A 22,711-nucleotide genomic window follows, 5' to 3' on the forward strand; every position below is an offset into this window, starting at 1 on the left:
GACAATATTTTTTTTAAAAAAATGAATTCTTTGGAAAAGTCTCGCGTGATATTTTACAGGAGCATGCTAAACTGTGTGAATGCGTTAGAGGGACACATACCACCAGCAGAGAGCGCAGCCCTGATGGTGGCCGAGGAGAAGCCACATCCTGATTCATGTAAGGCCCGCCAAAATGACCGAAATCACTTTTCATCATTCACCTATATAATATCTATATATATATATATACTGTACATATACCGCGAGCGATTCCTCGAACTTTTATAATTTTTTTTTTTTATTTATTTATAAATTTTCCCCTCATAAAAAAATAATTAAAAAATCTTTTAATTAAAAATACTATTAGAACCTCTACAATTATTTATATATTAACTATTTTATTATTAATATAAAATAATATAGAAAATATTATTAAATTATAATAATTAAAAAAATTACCCCTCATAGAAAAAAAATATTTATCTGAAACAGGGAAAGGTTTCATTAGAATAGCGAAAGATTTAACTGAAACAAATAATTTTTTTTGCTAATACAGTGAAACGTTTCGCTGTTCTAGGTAAATCTTTTTTTCCGTGCTTCAAAAAAATAAAACTGTTTTTTTTTAATTTTCTATACAAAAAAAATAATATAAAAAAATTTTGTTTTTAATATTTAAAAAGACGTAAATGTAACTATTTTCATAGATAAAAAAATATAGTAAAAAAAATTATAAAAAAATATATAATATAATAAAAAAGTCCGAGGAATCGATTAAAGTAGATTACGAGTATTCAAACACAATTTGCATGCCACCAATTATTACTTTCTGTATGTTTGTAAATTTGTATAAATTTGTAAATTTTGTAAAGTGTAGTTTCATTTGTACGTATGACATATATATTTATTTTTATTTTTTTTTTTTTTTTAATTCGATTTTTCAAAAGTATTGTCAGTCGAAGCACGATTTGAAGAAAGCTTGTGAGTCAAAAGTAAAAATGTGATTTTTTATTATTATAAATATATCAATATGCAAATTTATTATTTTCCATTAATATTTTATCGTGTGTAATTAACAAGAGCGTTAGTGTGTTTTTTTTTAGTATTTGTCAATAATTTTAGCAAATTTTGTTGAATAAAAAAAAATTGGCCCAATTTGTTTGAAAAAAAAAATTCAATGGCAAAAAATTTATTAAATTTGATCTGCATTTTTATTAAATAAAAAAGATTTTTCATTGTAAAAAAAATATTGTTTGCGAATTAAATTAGACTTGATATTAAAAACAATTTTTTTAAATATAGAAAAATATGAATAAATAAATATTCTTTAAATCGTTATTCTTCTTTGACAAGAAAGAATTGTTATTCATAAACAAAAATTTCTTTTTCTTTCGATAACGTACAATTTTTCATTCACGATAATTATATGTAATTATATATCTTGAAGAAAAAAGCGATTTGGTCAAAGAAAGTATATCGGTTTTTGATAAATTTTTAACGTGAAAATTATTAAAAAAAAAAAAAAAAAAAAAAAAAAAAGGTCAGGGTTTGCCATACAGCGTCGGGATGTAGCTCTTTTACTCGACTATCTATTATGAAAGGTTGCCTGACATCAAGTCCCTATTTATATATTTAAATATAAGAATATTTACTATTTCTATAGTCTATAGATAAAATTTACAAAGAATTAGTAAATTTTTATTTTATTTTTTTGTAGTCGCTTGTAGAATATAATTTTTTCGCTAATTTTTGTAAACGCCTCGACAGAAGACAAAAATTTTTTTAAAAAAAAAATAGAATTTAAAATTAATCAACGAAGGTAAATATTAAAATAAAATTATTAAAATTAAAATTAATTATTAAAATTTTAAAAACCAAATATCACCAAAAAATATTTAAAGAGCAATTTAAAAAAATCTAATAAATGGATTTTTGAAAATTATTAGCACGATTTCAATGCATAATAAATTCTTTATAAAAATCGTATTTAATAAAAAATTTCAAAAATAGATTTATTAGGTTTTTTTTTATTAATTTGCTTTTATTTATATTTTTATTGATGAATTTAATTATTTATTTATTTTTAGAAAATAAATTTGAAAACAGGACTGACTATTTAATGACATTCAATTGCATGAAAAAAATACCTAATTTACACTAACTTTGCACTTATTTAAATCATTTTTCAACAATTATATAGAAGAAGAGGACTTGACATTGTATAAAAATATTAATTATTAAATGAATATTTTTAAAATTAGAGAAAAAATTATAAATATTGAAAAGAAATACAAGTTATATTGATTTTCAATATAATTAATAATATAATATAATAATAATAAAAAAAATAATAATAATAAAATTAATAATAATTTTCATAATTATTAATAATGAAAATTTAACATAATTTTATAATTACAATATAAAAAATAATTTACAAAAAGTAAAATTTTAATTTATAGTTAAAATTATATTTTAAATTGGAAACGAAATTATATGAAAAAAAATTTAATGAAATAAAAGTGGAAGACCTCCACATCCTCAACCTCACTTACTTCCTCCTTTTATTTCTTCGTATGAAAAAAAAATTTACAATTTTATATTTAAAAAAAAGTAGATAAATTAAAATTAATTTTTTAAATTAAATCGTTAATAAAAGTCAAGTACTAATCTTCTTAAAACACATTACTGCACAAAACGAAAAAAATTTTTTTAGTTTCACTTATATATTGAAGTTTACTAAAAAAAAAATCTAAGCTCACTGATGACATCACACAGCTACGATTATAATAATTATATCATCGCAATTAAATGAATGGCAAATTTTGGGAAAAGAAGAAAAAGGGAATTTCAGCACGCACCAAAATTGTATAATAATGTGAAGCAATTTTCACAATGTACATACACACATAGCAAAAAAAAAAAAAAAAAACAAAAAAAAAGTGGGGGAAAAATGTTTGAGACAGTACAAAAAACAATATTTTAGTTTATGTATACTTCTTTCTTTTCTTTTAATTATAGATACCAACAACTACTGATCACGACTCTTACAGTACCTGTTACATTTACCAGTGGCTACAATACGAATCGCTAAATATAATCGTCTGCCTTGATGTGTGTAATAATGTCTAAAAAAACGCTTTACTGCAAGTCTGCAAGTTTCTCAAATGTAAGCTGTATAATGCTAATCATTTATTGATTTATTTTTTGGCAAGTAGGATTTGAATTTTTTTTAAGGTAATATAAATGATTGTATGAAACGTAGAGAATATATATATATATTTTTTTTTACTAAGAAAAAATTCCTATAAAAGAAAAAATTAATTATTTCTTCAATTTTTTAATGATTTTTGATTTAGATCAAAAATGGAGAAAAAAAACATTGAAAATTGAAAAATTAATTAAAAAATAAAACTAGCTAATTTTATATATGGATTAAATAAATTTTATCTCAAAAAATAAGGAAGAGGTGAACGAGGAGAAAATAGAAGAAAACTGAATTTTAAAAATCATGAATAAAACAAAATGAAGAAAGGAATTTTTTCTAAATTAAAATTCTCTGATTTCTATTTAGCAAAAAAAAAAAAAAAAAAAAAAAAAAAAAAAAACGAGGAACAAGGCATATATAACGCATCTCTCTTTAAATTAGTTATGAATAATCTACATGTCCCAAGGCAATTAGAGCATTAGTATGTTTGATGTAATTAGTGATTTTCAACTGTGACTATTTTTGTATATATATTTGGTTAAAAATTTTTTTAATTTAAAAAATTTTTTTAATTTAAAAAATTTTTATTACTTGACTAATTTAAATATATCTTTTTCACAAATTTAATAAGTTTTAATAATTAATTTTTAAAATAAAAGTTTATTTTTTTTTATTAAAACAATATTAAATTTAATTCAATTACAATTATTAATTATTATTATTATTAAATAATTTTAATTAAATTAAGTAAATTGAATTTTTTTTAAATTAAATTTTAAACGAAAAATTACCCTAATTATATTAGAATAGAAATTAATATTTGTCCTTAAAAAAAAAAAGGTAATAAAAAAATGTTTTATAAATAAAGAAAGAGTAAATTGGTAAAAGAGTAAATAAAAAAAATAAAAAAATATTTCTTTAAATATTAAACAATTGCACTGAAAAATATTATTTGATTTAAATAAACAATTATAATTGACTATTATCTAAATACTTATTTAATATATAATAGTCAAGTATTTATGATTTATGTTTATAAATTATAAAATAAATTTTGGATTATTTATTTAAATTCAAATAAATTTTATTATCAGTGTATAAATTATGTAATATCAAAGCAATATTATAAAAAAAATGATTTTTTTTATATATATGTATGCTAAAGTTTGTAATTTGTAAGCACGTCAAGGTATGTAGCATGTTTTGTGTTTATAAAAAAAAAAATGTCAACTTATTAACTATGATAAAGATTTTTAATTTTTAAATTAAAATAATAAACCTAATTTCGATACTAAAAACAAATTCACTCGAATTAGCTGAAATTTTGACGAATAGGAAAATAATTCAGCAACAATTTGTAGATGCGGAAAATGAGAAAAAAATTTTCAAAAAATTTGAAGAAATGAAAGTGAAAGACCTCCACATAACCTCAACCTCACTTACTTCCTTCTTTCATTACTTCTTTGAAAATGAAAATTTTTTGCTCTCTAATTACAAAATTTATACATAGTTCCCTTTCCAACTGAATATTATTTTTTTTATATATTGCTATATTCAAAATTATTTTTATAATAAAATTTATAAATTTTTATTCAAATTGCATAAAAAAAAGGAAAAAATTTCTTGGACAATTCCAAAAAAAAAAAAAAAAAAAAAAAAAAAAAAATGAAGAAATGAAAATGAAAGGTCCTCCACATCCTCAACCTCACTGCCTTTCTTTTTTCATTTCTTCATTTTAATATGCTACATCTGAGTTTTTAGTTAGAAAATTTCTAGTTTCTCATTTCTTCGATTATAAAAAAAAAATTGAGTCTACATTTAATTTTATTTATTTAAAAAATAAGAAATATTTTTAAATAAAAAAAATAATCAGAATATTGTAAATTTTTAATATCGTTAATATTTGTACAAAAAAACTATATGAAATTAAAGCCAAAAAAAGGCTATAAATATTTTTTTAAAATCCATTAGTCTCAGTTAATAGATTTTTATTGTTTTTTATTATTTTTTATTTTATTTTATTTTTTTTTATTATTTTTATTATGTAAAAATAAAATAAAAAATAAATAACAGATTTTTATTTAACTAAATTTTATATATTTTTTTTTAACGGACAAAATTTTAATGTGAAAAAAGTAGTACAAAATTTTTTTTGTGAGACATAAATGTGAAAATTCTTGTACGTTTAGTATCAGTAGTAAGTGTCAGTTATAGTCAGACTATTGAAATTCTTATAATTTTAAGTATGTCAGTAGTTAAACGTAATTTCAGTCAGACAGAAAAAATTAAATTCTTGCAATTAAAGTATCAGTAAAGTGAAGAAAATAAAAAGTTCTGTATGTCTAAAACTTTTAATTTTAATTATTTTAAATAAATAATATTTCAACTATTTAAATTCTTTTAATTTTTCCTAGATACTAAAAAAATGAAAATTTAAAAAAAAAATTAAATCTCAATTTGATGAACTAAAAATTTGATAACTAATGGATTTTAAATAATATTGCAATCAAAGAAACGAGAAACCTGTAATAAATATAAAATTTTTAAATTTCATTACAAAAATAAATGGAAAAAATTTATATCATTTTGGGGGCGCATGATTATCTCATAATAATCATTAGTTAGAATTTTCATGTTTAGGAATTCTATTAGATATTATTTTTCAGAATTTGAATTTTTCGAATTTGCATTAACAGAATTTTTTTTTTTAAACAAATTTTTCACGTAACAAAATTTTTTTCTGTACCGAATTTTTTATTTAGCAGAATTTTTATTTCTCAAAATTTCTCTTTATCCAACATTGTAATTAATTAGAATTCAAATTTAAACGAATTTAATTAAGCATAATTCTAATTTAATTAAATTTTAATGAAGCACAATTTTTATTCAACTGAATTTTGATTAATTAAAATTTGGCTAAATTACAGTTTTAATTATTTTTAATTATTTTATTATTAATTTTTTATTAATTAAAATTCGGCTGAATGAGAATTTTGATTAATTTATATTCGGTTAAATTAAAGTTTTAATTAATTAAATTTCGGCTAAATAAGAATTTTGATTCATTAAAATTCGACTAAATGAGAATTTTGATTAATTAATTAATGAAGCACAATTTTTATTCAACTGAATTTTGATTAATCAAAATTTGGCTAAATTACAGTTTTAATTAATTAAACTTCGGCTAAATAAGAATTTTGATTAATTAAAATTCGGCTAAATGAGAATTTTGATTAATTTATATTCGGCTAAATTACAGTTTTAATTAATTAAGTTTTGGCTAAATAAGAATTTTGATTCATTAAAATTCAGCTAAATGAGAATTTTGATTAATTAATTAATGAAGCACAATTTTTATTCAAGTGAATTTTGATTAATTTATATTCGGCTAAATTACAGTTTGAATTAATTAAATTTTGGCTAAATAAAAATTTTTATTCATTAAAATTCGGCTAAATGAGAATTATGATTAATTAATTAATGAAGCACAATTTTTATTCAACTGAATTTTGATTAATTAAAATTTGGCTAAATTACAGTTTTAATTAATTAAATTTCAGCTAAATAAGAAATTTGAATAATTAAAATTTCGCTAAATTAAAATTCAGTTAAATTAAAATTTAAAAAAAAATAAAAAGTAAACAAAAATTCTGCCAAATAAATAGCAACTAAAAATTCCATAAAGTAAAAAATTCGTTTAAAATTCTGCCAAATGCTGATTCAAAAAAAAAAGTGAAAATTCATATAAAAAATAAGTATATCTAATAAAATATTCTTTCAAAATGAAAATAAAAATTCTGAATGATTTTTAGGGGACAATTTTATGAAGCGAAAATTGTAATTTTCAAACAAAAAAAAAGGGAATTTATTATCCTAATATTAAAAAAAAAACTCCTTTTCCTCCCACCAAAAAAAGAAAAAGCAAAAATATTTTAATCACTAATAAAAAGAAAATTGTCCAGTTGTATTTGCAGCTGGCTCAGAGCGCTCTTCCGTCGCACCCGCTCAACCCGAGAGGCCACCGCCCCCGCTTCCCCCGCCACGCTGTCCGAACAGCGGTGTCTGACAATGGGAAACTCCTCTTAATATTGGGAATCTGATGATAATGAATACACCGAACCCATTGCCATTACTATTTAATGCAAACAGCCTCAATTTAGAGTACCAGCTTTACGAATTAATTATACAGCGTAGTAAAGCCTGTTCTGCATTTATAAAACGAAATTTACGTCGTAAATCAACGGAAAACACGTCATGGAGTGTGAATTTCGACAGACAATGTATAGAATATTAAAAAAAAAGGACCTTTAGGTGTTTTTTTTTAGAAAAAAAAACAGTGCCTACTGTCCAAAGAGTGTCACATTAAATTCGATTTTAAAGAGTACATATTATAATTCTAATAATACTAATATTGCATTCGAAAGACTTTTTATCTAAAAACACGTATAAAAAAAAAAATTCTCGTATGCACATATATAAATATAGTGTGTATATTTTGTTTTTCTTTTTAATTTCCACATCAAAAATTGTAGATATATCGAGGAATATATGAGGAATATAATTAATGAATGATCAAATTATAAATAATTTAATGTATGAGAGAGAGAGAAAATGTTGAGAAAATACTGTCAACGCGCAGTGCTGTACAAATTCAGCGTTTAATTATGTATATCTATATATATATATATAAAAAATATAATGACTAGGAAAGAAAAAATTTTTAAGTTTGAAAAACTAAAAAAGGAAAAAGGACACGAAAATTATATTTGTGTCTAAAATAATATTAGTTAGAAAAATTGTCTCGTAAGCAGGTCGTATACAGACGAAACATGGAGCTGGACTCTTCCTTAAAAAAAAAAACTAGCATTTTTGCATTAATTTAAAAAAAAAAAAAAATTAACAACAAAAAATTTTAATTTTTTTTTTTCGTATAAAGTAAGATTTTTCGGAAGCAACCCCTAAACGTTAGGATGGCTTATATTATAATTAAACAATTTTAAAATAATATTGTAATTAAAATTTAATTGTTAAGATTTTTAAAAACGAAAATCAATATATAAAAAATATTTTTTAAGACTAGATTTAATTTAAAAAAAGAAAAAGAAAATCATGTTCCGTCAGTGTACTCCCAATTTATGGAACATTAATTATTCTGTTTCCTAAATTGTAAGTATCGTTTACCATTTGGGTAAAATCATGCACTCTTATCTCTTCAAAAAAAAAAAGACCTGTTCGACAGATGCTCAAAGGTTTTTTAGGTCTATAACAATTATTATCTAACTTGTAACTTTATATCTCTGCGACTATTCTTTTTAACATAATTCCAAACCAGTATTGAAAAAAATATATATTACCACTCGAAGGTCATGAATAGTTTCAATGTATGAAAAAAAAAAAAAAAAAAATCTCTCGGGAAAGTTCTTTGTGCCTAGATTTATTAAAAAAAAAAACTCGAACTAGATTATTAAAATTTATCACCTCTATAAAAAAAAAAATTCAATAAAAATTTAGTTTTTTTTTTATATAACTATTTAAAAATGCGTCGTTTTGTGAATTTTTGAGAAAATTTGAAACAAAATTTCCAATGTCAATAAAAAAAAAAAATTCGTCAATATTCGGGATTAGAACGAAATAATAGATATTTTACGTCACAAAAAAATATCATTGTCACGGAATTATTGTCAGTTAAAAAATTAGCAAAAATACAATTTTTTGGGGACAATTTTTAAATTATATAGCGAATAAGTTGATGACAAATCGACCAATTAAATAATTTAATGTAATTGAGAAAAATCCCATCTCAAAAAATTGAAAAACTATAAAAATAATTTTCCTATACAATATTGTGGAATTATCAAAGAAAACCTCTCGAGATTTATATATATATATATATATAACGAAAAAAGTGTAAAAAAAAAAATGTGGTACATATATAGAAGAATAACGAATGTTTAAGACACTGAGACAATTGAACCCATATTTAGGTACATAACATATTTTACAACAAAGAAAAGAAAAAATCACACAATTGTGCGCCTAAAAATTTTCTCATTATAAAGGTGATATAACACTTCTTCATTAAAAAGAGAATCGCATTTTTAATTAACGAAAATTGCTAAGAGATGTAATTTAATAGTACATAAGTTGGAATTTAGGAAAATTTTAAATAAAGAAAAGTACCATACAATTCTAAAAAAAAAAAAGAAACGAGAAAACGAAAGAAAATTTTGTGACAACAGAATTCTTTTTAATCGAATAAAATAAAACTTCAACTTCTAGATTCGGGATTCCCAAAAAAAAAAAAAGTAAAAAAGAAAAAAAAATGCGTGCGAATCTTGGATAGGTAGAATTATATAAAATTATTGTAAAAAAAAAGAAAGAAAGAAGATCGCTCAAAACTTTTTAAATAAAAAATACAACTACACACAATTTGCCTATATCGGTATTTATGTGAAAGAAAGAAAAAACAAAAATACTGACTGAAGAACTGCAGTAGTTGTAATAAACATCGTTATAAAGGAAAAAAAAAACGACTTGATTATGTATTCTTAAGTATCAAATAAATATCAGTCGTAAAATTTAATGTATAACATCTTATAATTGATCTTCTTTGGAGAACATCTGCCATTTTATATCAATAATAACAAAAGAACTGTATAAGTAATTACCGGCTAATTTTATTAAAATACCCTCCAATTTCCTATTCATTTTTTTTTTGTCTTTTTTATTTAATTATAGATTTTTTGTAAAATTTTTTCTTAATTAATTACTAAGTATACTAAATATAATATATAAGTAATGCATAATAAATATAAATATCAATTAATTAAAAATGTAATAAAAAATATACTAAAATAAATTGCTGAAAAAATAAATGATTAATATAAAATTGAAAATATAATAAAAATAAACTAAAATAAATTGCTGAAAAAATAAATGATTAATATAAAATTGAAAATATAATAAAAATAAACTAAAATAAATTGCTGAAAAAATAAATGATTAATATAAAATTGAAAATATAAAAAATTTTCTCACCACGGTGAAACAACTGAAAATAATGATTAATTAAACAAAAACAATATTTATAATACAATAGACAAATTTAAAAAATAAAATTAAACAACATAGTGGACAATAAAATAAAAATATCAATTATAATTTTAACTGGTACCTTTTCCAGTTATTTTGACAAATATATTTGTCACATATTTTTGATGTACATCGGACGTCAAAAATTTTCCGATTTCCCTACCTACAGCTATATTTAAAACGAAAAAACCCTAAATTTTCCGATTTCCCTACCTACAGTTATATAACGAAAAAAAAAACTAGTCTAAACATCGCGGGACATGAGCTCAAAATCACTCAAATTTCTGAAAGGTAAAGTACAAAATTAGTAATCTCCAAATTGAAATTGTAAAAAATTTTAATTTTATTTTTTAAATTTGCATGCATTAATTTTAATTTTTAATGAATTGTAAAATACAATTTAAAAAAAGAAAACAAACTAAAAGACAAAAGAATTTTTAATAAAAATTTTAATTTAATTTTAATTTTGAAAAAAAGAAAAATTACTTTTGAATTGTATAAGAAAAATTACAAAACAAAATATTAAACAAAATATACATAATAAATATATGAGCAATAAAAGAAAAACATTGGCAAAATAAATCGTTTGGTAGTTAATAATATATTTACTAGAAAATAATATATTTTGCCAATGGCGCCACTATGTTGTTATTATTTCTTCTCTGTTTTTTGAAAATTTTTAATAATTGCAATTGCATATTAAAAAAAAATTGAGAACATTATTTTTAAATTAATAAACTAAAAAATTGTACCAAAGAAAAATCAATTACTAAATTATAAATTAAAATTTTGTATCTAAAATTTCAATTTTTAAATTAGAAATTAATTATTTTAATTAATTTTAAATAATTCAAAACAGAGAAGAAATTAAAGAAAAAATCACTGACTATTATCGGTGAATCCCACGTTGGAGCACGTTGGTACTGCTCCGCCCTGCACCTCGTTCACATCCTTCCTTCTTTTGAATTTATTTGAACGCCAAAGCTGAAACTAAATTAAATATTTATTAAAAAATCAATTACCATTAATTTTTATTTATTTTTAAACACTCTAATTATTGCTGACAAATTAATTGTTAAAGCGTGTTATTTATTATTCTCTATAACAGAAATTTGGAAAATTATGATTTATTGAATATTTTAAAATTTTAGATATATTTTTAATAGAAAATTATTTATTTAAATAAAAAATAAATTAAACGAAACAAAATTAATCATAAAAAAAATAATATATAAATTTAAAAAAAAATACTCACTATTGTGAATTTCATCAGAAAAGAAAAAACGATGACTGCAAATCCACCCCTTCTTCTCTCTTCTTGACACCAAATGACTGAAAATTTTCAGAAAAAAAAAATGTAATAATTCAATACGTTATAAATATACTGTTTTGTTCTTCAAAAATCAAATAATAAAATAGAAAAAAGGGAAAAAATTTTATCAACATACATTGAACTGCGACTCGGCAATGCCCGATCTCCTCCAGGAGCTGCTCTGCAACAAACACCCATCCTTCATGTATTGGACAACTGAAAATTGAAAAAATGTTATAAAAACAAAGAAAACAAAATTTTTTCGTCGATTTTATCCTAATTCAAATAAAAAACTCACTATGGATTATATTCGATTGTGCACTAAGCTCATCTTGAAGGCAGCATCAGGAATATTATCTTCATGAAGACATACGCGACACGCGGTTTAAAAGAATATGAGTTTTCAAAAAAATTACAAGTTTGGATAATTTACCGAAAAAAAATGAAAATAAAAATACTTGTAATGAAAAAAATATCTAATTAGCAAAATACGCTTCCCATCGATGGGTTCTACATTAAACATCTGGGTCCACCTAAGCGCATTATTAAAAAAAAAGTATTTTTTTCGAAATTTAGAAAATTTTGACTATTGAATATTAATTATAATAAAAAATCCGGATTAACTTTAAAATTTGTGTAATTTAAAAAAATGTTAACTTCTGACAATTTTAAAACGACAAATAAATTTTATTTTATCAATTAAACTTGATTTTTTCAAAAAAAAAAAACAAAAAAAAAATGAAATTGAATTGAATATTTAAAGAACGTTAATACGGAACGAAAATTGGCCTAAAAAAAGGGAGAAAATAAAAGATAAGAAAAAAAATAGTTTACTAAATGTATAAAATAAAATACTAATTAAAAAATTATCAAATTGAATTTTAATTTTTGGAATAAAAAATTTTGAGAGATTTAACACTTTATAATTTTCTATTTTAAACAAAAAAAAAAGTATTTTTAACTTGTAGTTATTTTTAGAAAATAATAAAATTTCCCCTGTTTCCAAAGAAATATTATAAAAATATATTTTTAAAGTGTAAAAAATGTTACAAAAAAAAATGTTTGAAAACGAAGAGACAAATTAATAATACGTTAATTACCGAATTATTATAAAGAGGTAAATACACAACCAAAAAAAAATATAACAATAATAATAATAATAATTTTTTAAACAATAATATAATTTTTTTTATCAAAATGAAAAAAGAAACCAAAAGAATAAAAATATTAATTAACTCACCATTAGCAGACAAATTCCCCTAATTACTCTCCTGGCGATTCAGAAACCTGGATTTGATTACGTTTCATCTGATTATCGCCCATTGATTGTAGCTGTTAGGAGAAAAATCTGAAACAATGAAAAAAAATGCACCATAATTATCACTAAACTTTCCAAAAAAAGCGAAGAAAAAAAAAATTTTGCTTCACTTCACACACAAGGTTAGGTTCGCACAAAATTTTCATTGTTACAATTTTGTTCAAATTATTATTTGACGCTATCACAAATATAAAGCCCGAATAAAAATGACTAATTTTTTTTACCAAAAATTATCCGATTTATACGATGCTTGTAGCACATACTGATAATAAAAGCGAAAATTGAAGAAAAAAAAGCACTGAACAAAAAGCACTGGCAAATGCGAATCAATCAAGAATCGAATAAAAATGGCCGCCATGAGTTCAATTTTCGTCATATATCATTCAACTTTGCAAAACAAAAAACTAATTAATTTCTAAATATTGTTAAAAGAAATTTGCTTCACCTCACACATGTGGCTATGTCGCACCGGTCACACAAAATTCCCTTCATCCCAAATTCCCCCCCCCCCCAATATTCACGATGCGATTTTCTCTGCCGTTATCAAAAATAAAAATGGCTAATTTTTACTAAAAAATGATCTCAGGTGCTAATAATCGCGACACTAATAAAAACGAACAAAAAAAGAAATGTAAATTTGAGAAAAAAGCACTGAACAAAAAACACTGGCACATGCAAATGAATAAAAGAATCGAATAAAAATGGCGATTATAATGTATTAATTTTTCCTAAAACAATAAAATACTCACATTTACAATTTGTAGACATTGTTGAACATCAGGGCAGTAAGAAATATTATTATTCTTCTTTAAAATACCAGGTGGATTGATGTAGATTGAAGAAATCGCCGCAAAGGCGCGCCAAATGAACAATGGACGCCATACAAAAGAGAAGGGGATGCTAACCGGAAGAGAAGGAGCTTTCGTTTCATTGCAGGTCTCTGATTGGTCCGAATGATGCGGATATTGCTCTCATTGGCCAGTGGAGGAAATTCGAAATTTGTCGTTTTTTCACAACAATTATAATCTTTTTTTTAATATTAATACAACACTTTTTATATTAATTCATGATATGGAAACTGAATATTGAAGTATAATGTTTAATAATTTATGATTATTTTTGTATTAATGTGATTTATTATAATTATTACTGTTAACGGAAAATTAGTTTCATATTTTGGGCCAATTAAGAGATAGCAAGCACAAGCGCCATTGGAGGACAAATTACACTGTAGTGAACTTCTAAGGTTGGCAACAATGGAATTGGAAATCATTGCAGGGTTGAGTTGTTACATTATTTTCTAACCTCACTTTTTGTATCAATTTAATTTTATTATTATGTAAACAAATAGTAAACAAATTCTAATTATGTGTATTAATTATGTAAATTTGTATATAAAAAGATTCAAGAACTAAAATAATTTAAATTAAATATCAACTTTTATTTTTAATGAAAGTAGAAGACAATTTTAATAGAAGATATCTACTCCAAACAATAATGAATAAATTGAAGAAAAGAAAATTTAGGATAATTTTCTACAAGAATGTTTAAATATATCTTTTTAAAAAAAGGTATAAATTAAAAAAAAATTGTTTTGAATTCATTAATATTATTGGTATCTATTTTAGAAGCAGTTTAATGTAATTTATTCTTAATTTTATTAAAAATGCATCTTTTGAATTAAGTAAATAATTATTCTCAAGAATTATCTAATTAAAGAATTTATTTTTAGGATTCTTTTACGATAATATTCGCAATAATATTTAAATAAAGTAATTTTAACAATATTTAAAAAAAATGGAAAGAAGCAAATGATTCCTTTCAATAAAATTTTCTCGGTCACAAGACGTGTGATCTTGAACTGATGCGTGACATTACACTGCATATATATATAAGCGAATTATCCAATTGATAAATGTTAATAAGAGGAATATTTGATAACTACAAGTCTAAGAGAATAGTTTGCTGTTTTCTTCAAATGATTTGGAATGCATAATTAGAGCATCTAAAGGAGGACATGCCTTATGATCAACGAATCCGTGTCACTGAAAGAATTGATGACATCAATATCAAAACTTATAGATTTTATCAGGTGTTGTCAATAAGAAAAATATTAATTACTATTATTAGTAATATTTGGTAATATTAATTTATTAATTAATTAAACAAAATACATTATTATTACAGATTTAAAAACACAGATTAATTATTTTTATTTAATTTAAATAAATATAATTTAATTTGTTATTAATTTCATTAAATTCATAATTTAAATTTTTTAAAAATTTCCTTAGAATTTATTTCTCATTAACGTTGGAGAGAATTTGACCTGGTTTTATTAATTTAATCTAATTTTATCTATTATTATTATTATAAATATTAATTTTATTACTATAAATTTAAATTTTAATTATTTTATTCATTTTTTTTTAATTTCAGGAAAATTGATGTCATATAAAAATTTGAAATTGATGGTTAGAAAATAATTCCTATATGTTAACATCATTGGCGTTATTATTAGATTAATTTATAATTATAGCATTTCTCCCTCACGTGCATTCGTATATAATGCTTAATTCGCCTAATCATTTTAGTAACTAGATCTCGAGACGGATATTACACAAGGCGAGACAAGCTACAGCAAAAACAGATAGTAAGAAAATTCGCGTGAGAGCTTAGAGAGATGCATCTCACAAATCAGGGATGTAGATATAGAATTAATTAATTTTTCAACAAATATCTCATCAATTTTTTTAATCAGAATTAGTTTTTAAAAATAATTAATTAATTGTCAATATCAATTTTTTTCTTTCTTTAAATTTTATTACTAGAATTAAAAATCGTAATTTTCATAATTTATTAACTATTTAAAAAAAAAAAAAACATTATTTAACTATTGTTAATTTATTTCATCGGTAAATTAATTTCAAATGGAATTTTTAATTAAATTACGAAAAGAAAGTTTTATATTATTGTCAGTGACATATGCTAAAAACTGATTTCATGTGAAAATTATTTTTGGTAATTTGCCCATCCCTGTGCCGAGTGTAATGAGACCCGAGTTTCGCGGAATGGTTTTCTATTAATTGTCCCTTTTTTTCCTCCCAACGACGAAAAGGTCCCTTAGACGATGTGGAATCAAGAGAGGGTAATCCACTGAAGAAATCTCATTTTCGCGAGACGTGAAGAGTGGGAGTTTTCGTCTCGAGTGCAAAAAGGGAACTTGGGGAAGCTCCAGTCGACGAAGACCTCCAGATGCTCGACATGCGGCTATTTCTCGTGGTCCTCGTCATTTTCGCGAGATCCGTTTTTTCCAAGTTTTATGTAAGATTCGTCATTTGTTGTTTTTTTTTTTATCCAATCATAATAAGAAAAAATTTTAAATCTTAAATATTATTTTAAAAATTCAAATTTTTGACAAGTGTTTAATAATTTATAAATGAATGAAAATTAAAAAAAATTGGAGTCATTTTTTGGTATTTAATTCAATTTTTTCTTTCTAGGAAAAAACAAGATATGACAGATCAATAGGCAGTAATAATGTTTCGCCGGAAGATAATTATTATTCTAATTCTTTAAGTTTTACGGATTACCGTACAGTGAGTACATTTTGTTTATTTATTTTCCTAAACGTTTAGGGAATATTAAATTTATGATTTCATTTTCATTGTAGAATTTCATTGCATACAAAGATGAGATACAAAACACGTGTTATCTGGAAAGAATAAAACGAGATGTTTTTCCTGATACGAATTTTTTTAAAAACATCTACAAAAGTAAACCGAGGACTCTATACGTGTCAAGTGAAATTTTAGATAAATCAGAAGTAAATATTTTAATATTTAATAGTAATAAATTAATTATTTAATCTAATTATCTAACAGTTAATTTACAATTAGTTAATAATTAATTTAGAGTACGAATTAATTTAAACAAATGAATGTGATTTTAAATTCTATAGGTGGAAAAATTCGCAGGTGAGCGAATAGTGCACTTTTGTCAAGATGCGATAATAATATTATTAGTGGATAGAAAATCAAATTTAATAAAAGAAGAAATTGTTGATAAAAATTTTGAATTCAATGAAAATTTGAATAATTTTCAACCATTTCAAAATCGATTGAAGAGAAATATTTTTACAAAGCAACATTTGGATCATAATAAACGAAAGACTAGACAAACAAATCCTTTTCGTGGTCGATTTCGAGGTCAAACTCAAGCACAGTATATGAATACAAATTCTAATGGTCCAAAAGATGGTAAAGCAGAAGCTGAGGCAACTCAACAATCATCTCGTGCAGTTGTCAGTACGTAAATATTTTCAAACTCGAATTATATTTAATTTTTTATTTTTAAAGCTCATTTTCATTAATTTAATTTATTTATTTTTTATTATTCATAAATTTATAAAATAAAATTCACTTTTTTCTGTTAGTTAATATATTAACTAAAATAAAAAAATTCTTTTTAAAAAACTAATGTTAAACAATAAAAAAAAAAAATTTAATTTCTTAGGCGGTAGCAATGGAATGGGCCAGGCACAAAGTATGTCATCAGGTGGAACTGGATGTGAAGGATGTCCTGGATTTCCAACAGGACCTACAGGACCTTCGGGAGGATCAACTGTTTATCCAGGAGGTGTTTATCCCGGTGTTATTCAAAAACCAGGGACTACTGGAGTTTTAATACCGCCGTATCCACCAGGTTCCACCGGAGAACGAATTCCAGGTCAATTACGACCAGGAGATGGAGTCAGTTATCCTGGTGGTGTGCCACCAGGAACAGTTCCAGGACAGACTATTCCTGGAGGAACAGTTAGACAACCGGGATCAATACCTGGACAAATGATACCTGGAGGAAGGCCAGGAGGCACTACTGGACCAGGTGGAGGAACATATCCAGGAGGCATGATTCCTGGACAAACGGGAACACCGGGTACTTATCCAGGTGGACAAACGGGAACTGGAGGAACAGGAGGAGGTACTTATCCTGGCGGTGCAGTTCCAGGACGAGGTTATCCGGGACAAATACCTGGTGGAACGTATCCTGGAGGACAAACTGGGCCAACAGGACCGACAGGAGGAGTTACTTATCCAGGAGGTGCCGTACCTGGACAAACTGGAACACCTGGATCTTATCCAGGAGGACAAACACCACCTGGAGGTGTTACTTATCCAGGAGGTGCCGTACCTGGACAAACTGGAACTTATCCTGGAGGACAGACGAGACCAACAGGCGAAATACCTGGAGTTAGTTATCCTGGCGGTGCAATTCCAGGACGAACTTATCCAGGACAAGTACCTGGTGGTACGTATCCTGGAGGAACTACAGGACCAGGAACTGGAGTCACTTATCCTGGTGGTGTTGTACCTGGACAAACTGGAACGCCTGGATCTTATCCTGGAGGACAAACGACACCTGGAGGGCAAACTTACCCTGGAGGACAGACGGGACCAACAGGTGGAGTACCAGGAGGTACTTATCCCGGTGGATCAGTTCCAGGACGAACTTATCCGGGACAAATACCTGGTGGAACGTATCCAGGAGGACAAACTGGGCCAACAGGACCAACGGGAGGAGTTACATATCCCGGAGGAGCGGTACCTGGACAAACCGGAACACCTGGATCTTATCCAGCACAGGCGCGACCTGGAGGAACATACCCAGGAGGACATACAGGACCAACAGGTGGAGTGCCAGGAACAGGGGGAGGTACCTATCCTGGCGGTGTAGTTCCAGGTCAACCAGGAACTTATCCTGGACAGAAACCTGGAGGACAGCCTGGAACATACCCAGGTCAAGGCACTTATCCAACGGGACCAACGAGAGGAGGACCAGGAACTTATCCAGGTGGAACAATTCCAGGAACGCAAGGCACTTATCCAACCCAACCAGGAGTAGGAGGAACTTATCCTGGAGGAGCAATACCTGGACAAATGATTCCAGGAACAGGAGGATCGTACCCAGGTGGAGCAATACCAGGACAAATGGTTCCAGGAACTGGAGGAACTTTACCTGGACAAACAGTGCCAGGAACTGGAGTGTCGTATCCAGGTGGAGTACCACCAGGACAAAATATTCCAGGAACGGGAGGAGTGTCCTATCCAGGAGAAGGAATACCTGGACAAACAATTCCAGGAACGAGAGGAGGTTCATATCCAGGTGGTAGCGTTCCCGGACGACCTGGAACATATCCTGGCCAAACTGGTCCCGGGGGAATGTATCCTGGGGGACAAACTGGACCGGCTTATCCTGGTGGAATGATACCTGGACAAACAGGAACGTCGGGGACGTATCCTGGTGCACAGACTATTCCAGAAACAGGGGGATCTTATCCTGGAGGAACAGTACCTGGACAAATGATTCCAGGATCAGGAGGAACATTACCTGGGCAAACTGTGCCAGGAACTGGAGTGTCGTATCCCGGTGGGGTTCCACCTGGACAAACAATTCCAGGAACTGGTGGATCTTATCCAGGTGGAGCAATACCTGGACAAATGATTCCAGGAACAGGAGGATCATACCCAGGTGGAGGAATACCGGGACAAATGATTCCAGGAACAGGAGGATCATATCCAGGTGGGGTTCCACCTGGACAAACAATTCCAGGAACTGGTGGATCTTATCCTGGCGGAACGATACCTGGGCAAATGATTCCAGGCACTGGTGTATCATATCCTGGTGGTGTGCCACCTGGACAAACAATTCCAGGCACTGGTGGATCTTATCCCGGCGGAGCAATACCGGGACAAATGGTTCCAGGAACCGGTGGAACTTATCCTGGCGGAGCAATACCTGGTCAAGCAATTCCAGGAACAGGAGGATCTTATCCTGGAGGAGCAATACCGGGGCAAATGATTCCAGGTACCGGAGGAACAATACCTGGACAAACTGTACCAGGAACTGGAGTATCGTATCCCGGTGGGGTTTCACCTGGTCAAACAATTCCAGGAACTGGTGGATTGTATCCTGGCGGAACGATACCTGGACAAATGATTCCAGGAACAGGAGGATCTTATCCAGGTGGAGCAATACCTGGACAAACAATTCCAGGAACAGGAGGATCTTATCCTGGTGGAGGAATACCGGAACAATTGATTCCAGGAACAGGAGGATCATACCCAGGTGGGGTTCCACCTGGACAGACAATTCCAGGAACTGGTGGATCGTATCCTGGCGGAACGATACCTGGGCAAATGATTCCAGGCACCGGTGTATCATATCCTGGTGGTGTTCCACCTGGACAAACAATTCCAGGCACTGGTGGAACTTATCCCGGCGGAGGACTACCTGGACAAATGATACCAGGAACTGCAGGATCTTATCCTGGCGGAGCAGTACCTGGCCAAATGATTCCAGGAACAGGAGGATCTTATCCCGGCGGAGCATTACCTGGTCAAACAATTCCAGGAACTGGTGGACATACTGTGCCAGGTACTGGAGTATCATATCCCGGTGGAATACCACCTGGACAAACAATTCCAGGAACAGGAGGAGTGTCATATCCCGGATGTTATAATAATGTTTGTCCTCCTGGTGTATCTTATCCAGGAACTTATCCCTCTCAGCCAGGTGGAACTACTGGACCTGGAAGAGTTCCAGGTGGAATTCCAGGACAAATGCCAGGTATTTATCCCGGTCAAACTGGTCCTGGAGGACCGACATATCCCGGCGGTGCTGTTCCAGGAACTTATCCCGTTGGTACCATTCCAGGTGAGTTTGTTTTCTAATCACTTTCTTTAATCTTCTTATCATCATGTGATTTTAATAATTATTTTTTTTTGTTTTACATATTGTTAATAACAGGAGGAGTTCCTGGAACTGGTGTTTCGTATCCTGGTGGTATTCCAGGAATGGGTCAAGTTTATCCAGGAGGTGGCATTCCAGGTACAATTCCTGGTAGTTATCCAGGTGGCAGTATCCCTGGCACATATCCTGGAAGTGGAACTTACCCACCAGGAACATATCCAACGGGAGGTATGTATTTTCATTTTTATTAATCAATGACTGTAACAAAGATCACAGTTGGACTTAATTTTTTTTTTTTTTCTAGGTATTCCTGGCGGAGTCATACCTGGAGGAACGACTGGATATCCAAGAGGAGTTGTTCCAGGTAACGGAATCAAAACACAAAGTCTTTTTCAGTTTCAAAATGTGGAATTTTTTCAGGAACACCAGGAAGACAGGGCGGACAAGTTTACCAACCAGAAGGTTATCCAGTTGACGATGGATCCGATTCAAGTGCAATTAGCTCAGTGAAACAAGGCGAGGGTGGAACGCACGCGAGTGCATCGGCTCAGGGTAAATTTGGCACAGGTTCATCTCAATCTCAAGTAAGTGGAACATACACTGGTGGTGGGTCATTTTCCGCACAAGCTGGCACGCAGGATGCAAATAAAAGTGCACAAACACAAGTCAGTGGTGGCAAAGAAGGTGCAATCAGCAGTGCACAAGGATCTGGTGGTCTTGGCAAAAGTCAAGTACAAGTTCAATTAAATTCGGAATCAGGTGCAACGTCAACAAATGCCCAAAGCGGTGGCTGGAATCACGGGACAAATTCTCAAGTTCAAGCAAGTTCTAAAGGTGGAATGGCAGACGCTCAGGCTAATGGCGAAGGTCAAACTTTCAGTCAGGCACAAATTGGTTTTCAACCATACATGAAAACTGAAGAGAAGCCAGAGAAAAATACAAAACCATTCCGAGGTGGTGGTACCGCATCAGCACAAAGTGGCACTTATCGAGGACAATCACAATCACAAATTGAAGGCTCTTTTAAATATGGAATCACTTATACGGGAGCAGCTCAAGCTGGCTCAGGATCAGGAGCAGCTGCAGCAAGAAAACCATTCAATTTTTCCGATTCAAATTCAGATTTCTTTAAAAAATTCAAACCCTACGTTCCGCCTGCATTAGGCGAAGATAAAATTGACAGCACCACATCACCTCATATTAACGATTATGATCTAGATGATCGACAAGGTCTACAAACAAGTTCAAGTTCGAGAAAAACAGTTGTCGCTACTCTATCAAAAGAAGAAAAGAAAATGCAATTTGAAAATAAACACAAAGCGGAGGAAAATTATGATGAAGACGATTATGAGGACTATGAAGACGATGAATTTAATTATAATGGAAGAAGTAATTCGGATATTTCTCATAAGACCATTAAAGAATCATCAATGATTCGTGACAGTGATAGTTTTCAAGATGAAGCACTACCCGGTTATACAATGTCCCCAAGTTATCGTAATTCAAAATTGGAAAATAAAAGCATCACACAGGAAAATAAATCAGAATTCACAAAAACTGATTATGAGCAAAAAAATCAAACTCACAATCTAGAGAGTTCAAGTCATCAGCAATCATCAAATAGTAGTGCAAAAACAAATTATTACACAGTTTCAAATAGTATCGCTGGTAAAATGGAAGATGGAAAGGTACCTGTAAAAAAATACGAGCATCGATATTATACAAAAAGTTCAACGTGCGGTTATTTTACATTCTCATGTAATGTTGTTTATGGCTCAAATGGAAGAACAAAAATTTGCAAACCTAAAGTTCCAACACATCCAGACGGAACTCCAATTAAATGTTAACGAAAATTGAATTTATCTTTTTTTGTTCGCTATTTACAAAAAAAATCTTTACTAATCTAAATTGTATAAATTACAATTAGGCTTTAAGTTTAATATATCACACGTTTATCGTGCTTATGTACTTATAGTGTTTAGAATAAAATCTTTTTCTATAAAATATAATTTCTACAATTAATGAGTCAATAATTTATGAAAGACAACAAAAAAAA

At 28.0% G+C, this 22,711-nt stretch overlaps 2 protein-coding genes and 1 long non-coding RNA gene across 11 annotated transcripts in view; 2 read left to right on the forward strand and 1 right to left on the reverse strand.

The window, feature by feature from the left end:
• Positions 1–9,848, forward strand: part of LOC127281940 (glucose transporter type 1) — a 59,235-nt gene extending 49,387 nt beyond the window's left edge. For 6 of the 9 annotated variants that reach the window (XM_051305938.1, XM_051305940.1, XM_051305937.1 and 3 more), the window contains 2 exons: positions 60–157; positions 7,147–9,848. In XM_051305938.1, the coding sequence (XP_051161895.1) occupies positions 60–157; positions 7,147–7,250 (202 nt within the window). In that variant the 3' untranslated portion in view covers positions 7,251–9,848. Of the gene's footprint in view, positions 1–59; positions 158–2,997; positions 3,146–7,146 lie in introns of those variants that run through there. The other 3 variants (XR_007843116.1, XM_051305943.1, XM_051305942.1) reach the window with 3 other exon arrangements.
• Positions 9,849–11,169: 1,321 nt separating this feature from the next.
• Positions 11,170–13,789, reverse strand: LOC127281944 (uncharacterized). The gene is made up of 5 exons (XR_007843117.1): positions 13,656–13,789; positions 12,829–12,936; positions 11,725–11,804; positions 11,532–11,608; positions 11,170–11,266 (listed from the first exon to the last, which is right to left on the reverse strand). It is a non-coding gene; the product is annotated as an uncharacterized LOC127281944 (long non-coding RNA).
• Positions 13,790–15,836: 2,047 nt separating this feature from the next.
• LOC127281939 (collagen alpha-2(IV) chain) lies at positions 15,837–22,664 on the forward strand. Its single transcript, XM_051305936.1, has 8 exons — positions 15,837–16,230; positions 16,410–16,505; positions 16,580–16,732; positions 16,868–17,213; positions 17,422–20,619; positions 20,713–20,883; positions 20,960–21,019; positions 21,076–22,664. Exons 1-8 carry the CDS (start codon positions 16,162–16,164, stop codon positions 22,500–22,502), a joined length of 5,520 nt encoding a protein of 1,839 aa, XP_051161893.1. The 5' UTR covers positions 15,837–16,161; the 3' UTR covers positions 22,503–22,664.
• Positions 22,665–22,711: the final 47 nt, after the last annotated feature.

Source organism: Leptopilina boulardi, unplaced genomic scaffold (genome assembly GCF_019393585.1).
Source record: "Leptopilina boulardi isolate dan_hultmark-lab unplaced genomic scaffold, ZJU_Lbou_2.1 LbouV2_278, whole genome shotgun sequence".
Taxonomy (NCBI): Eukaryota; Metazoa; Arthropoda; class Insecta; order Hymenoptera; family Figitidae; genus Leptopilina; species Leptopilina boulardi.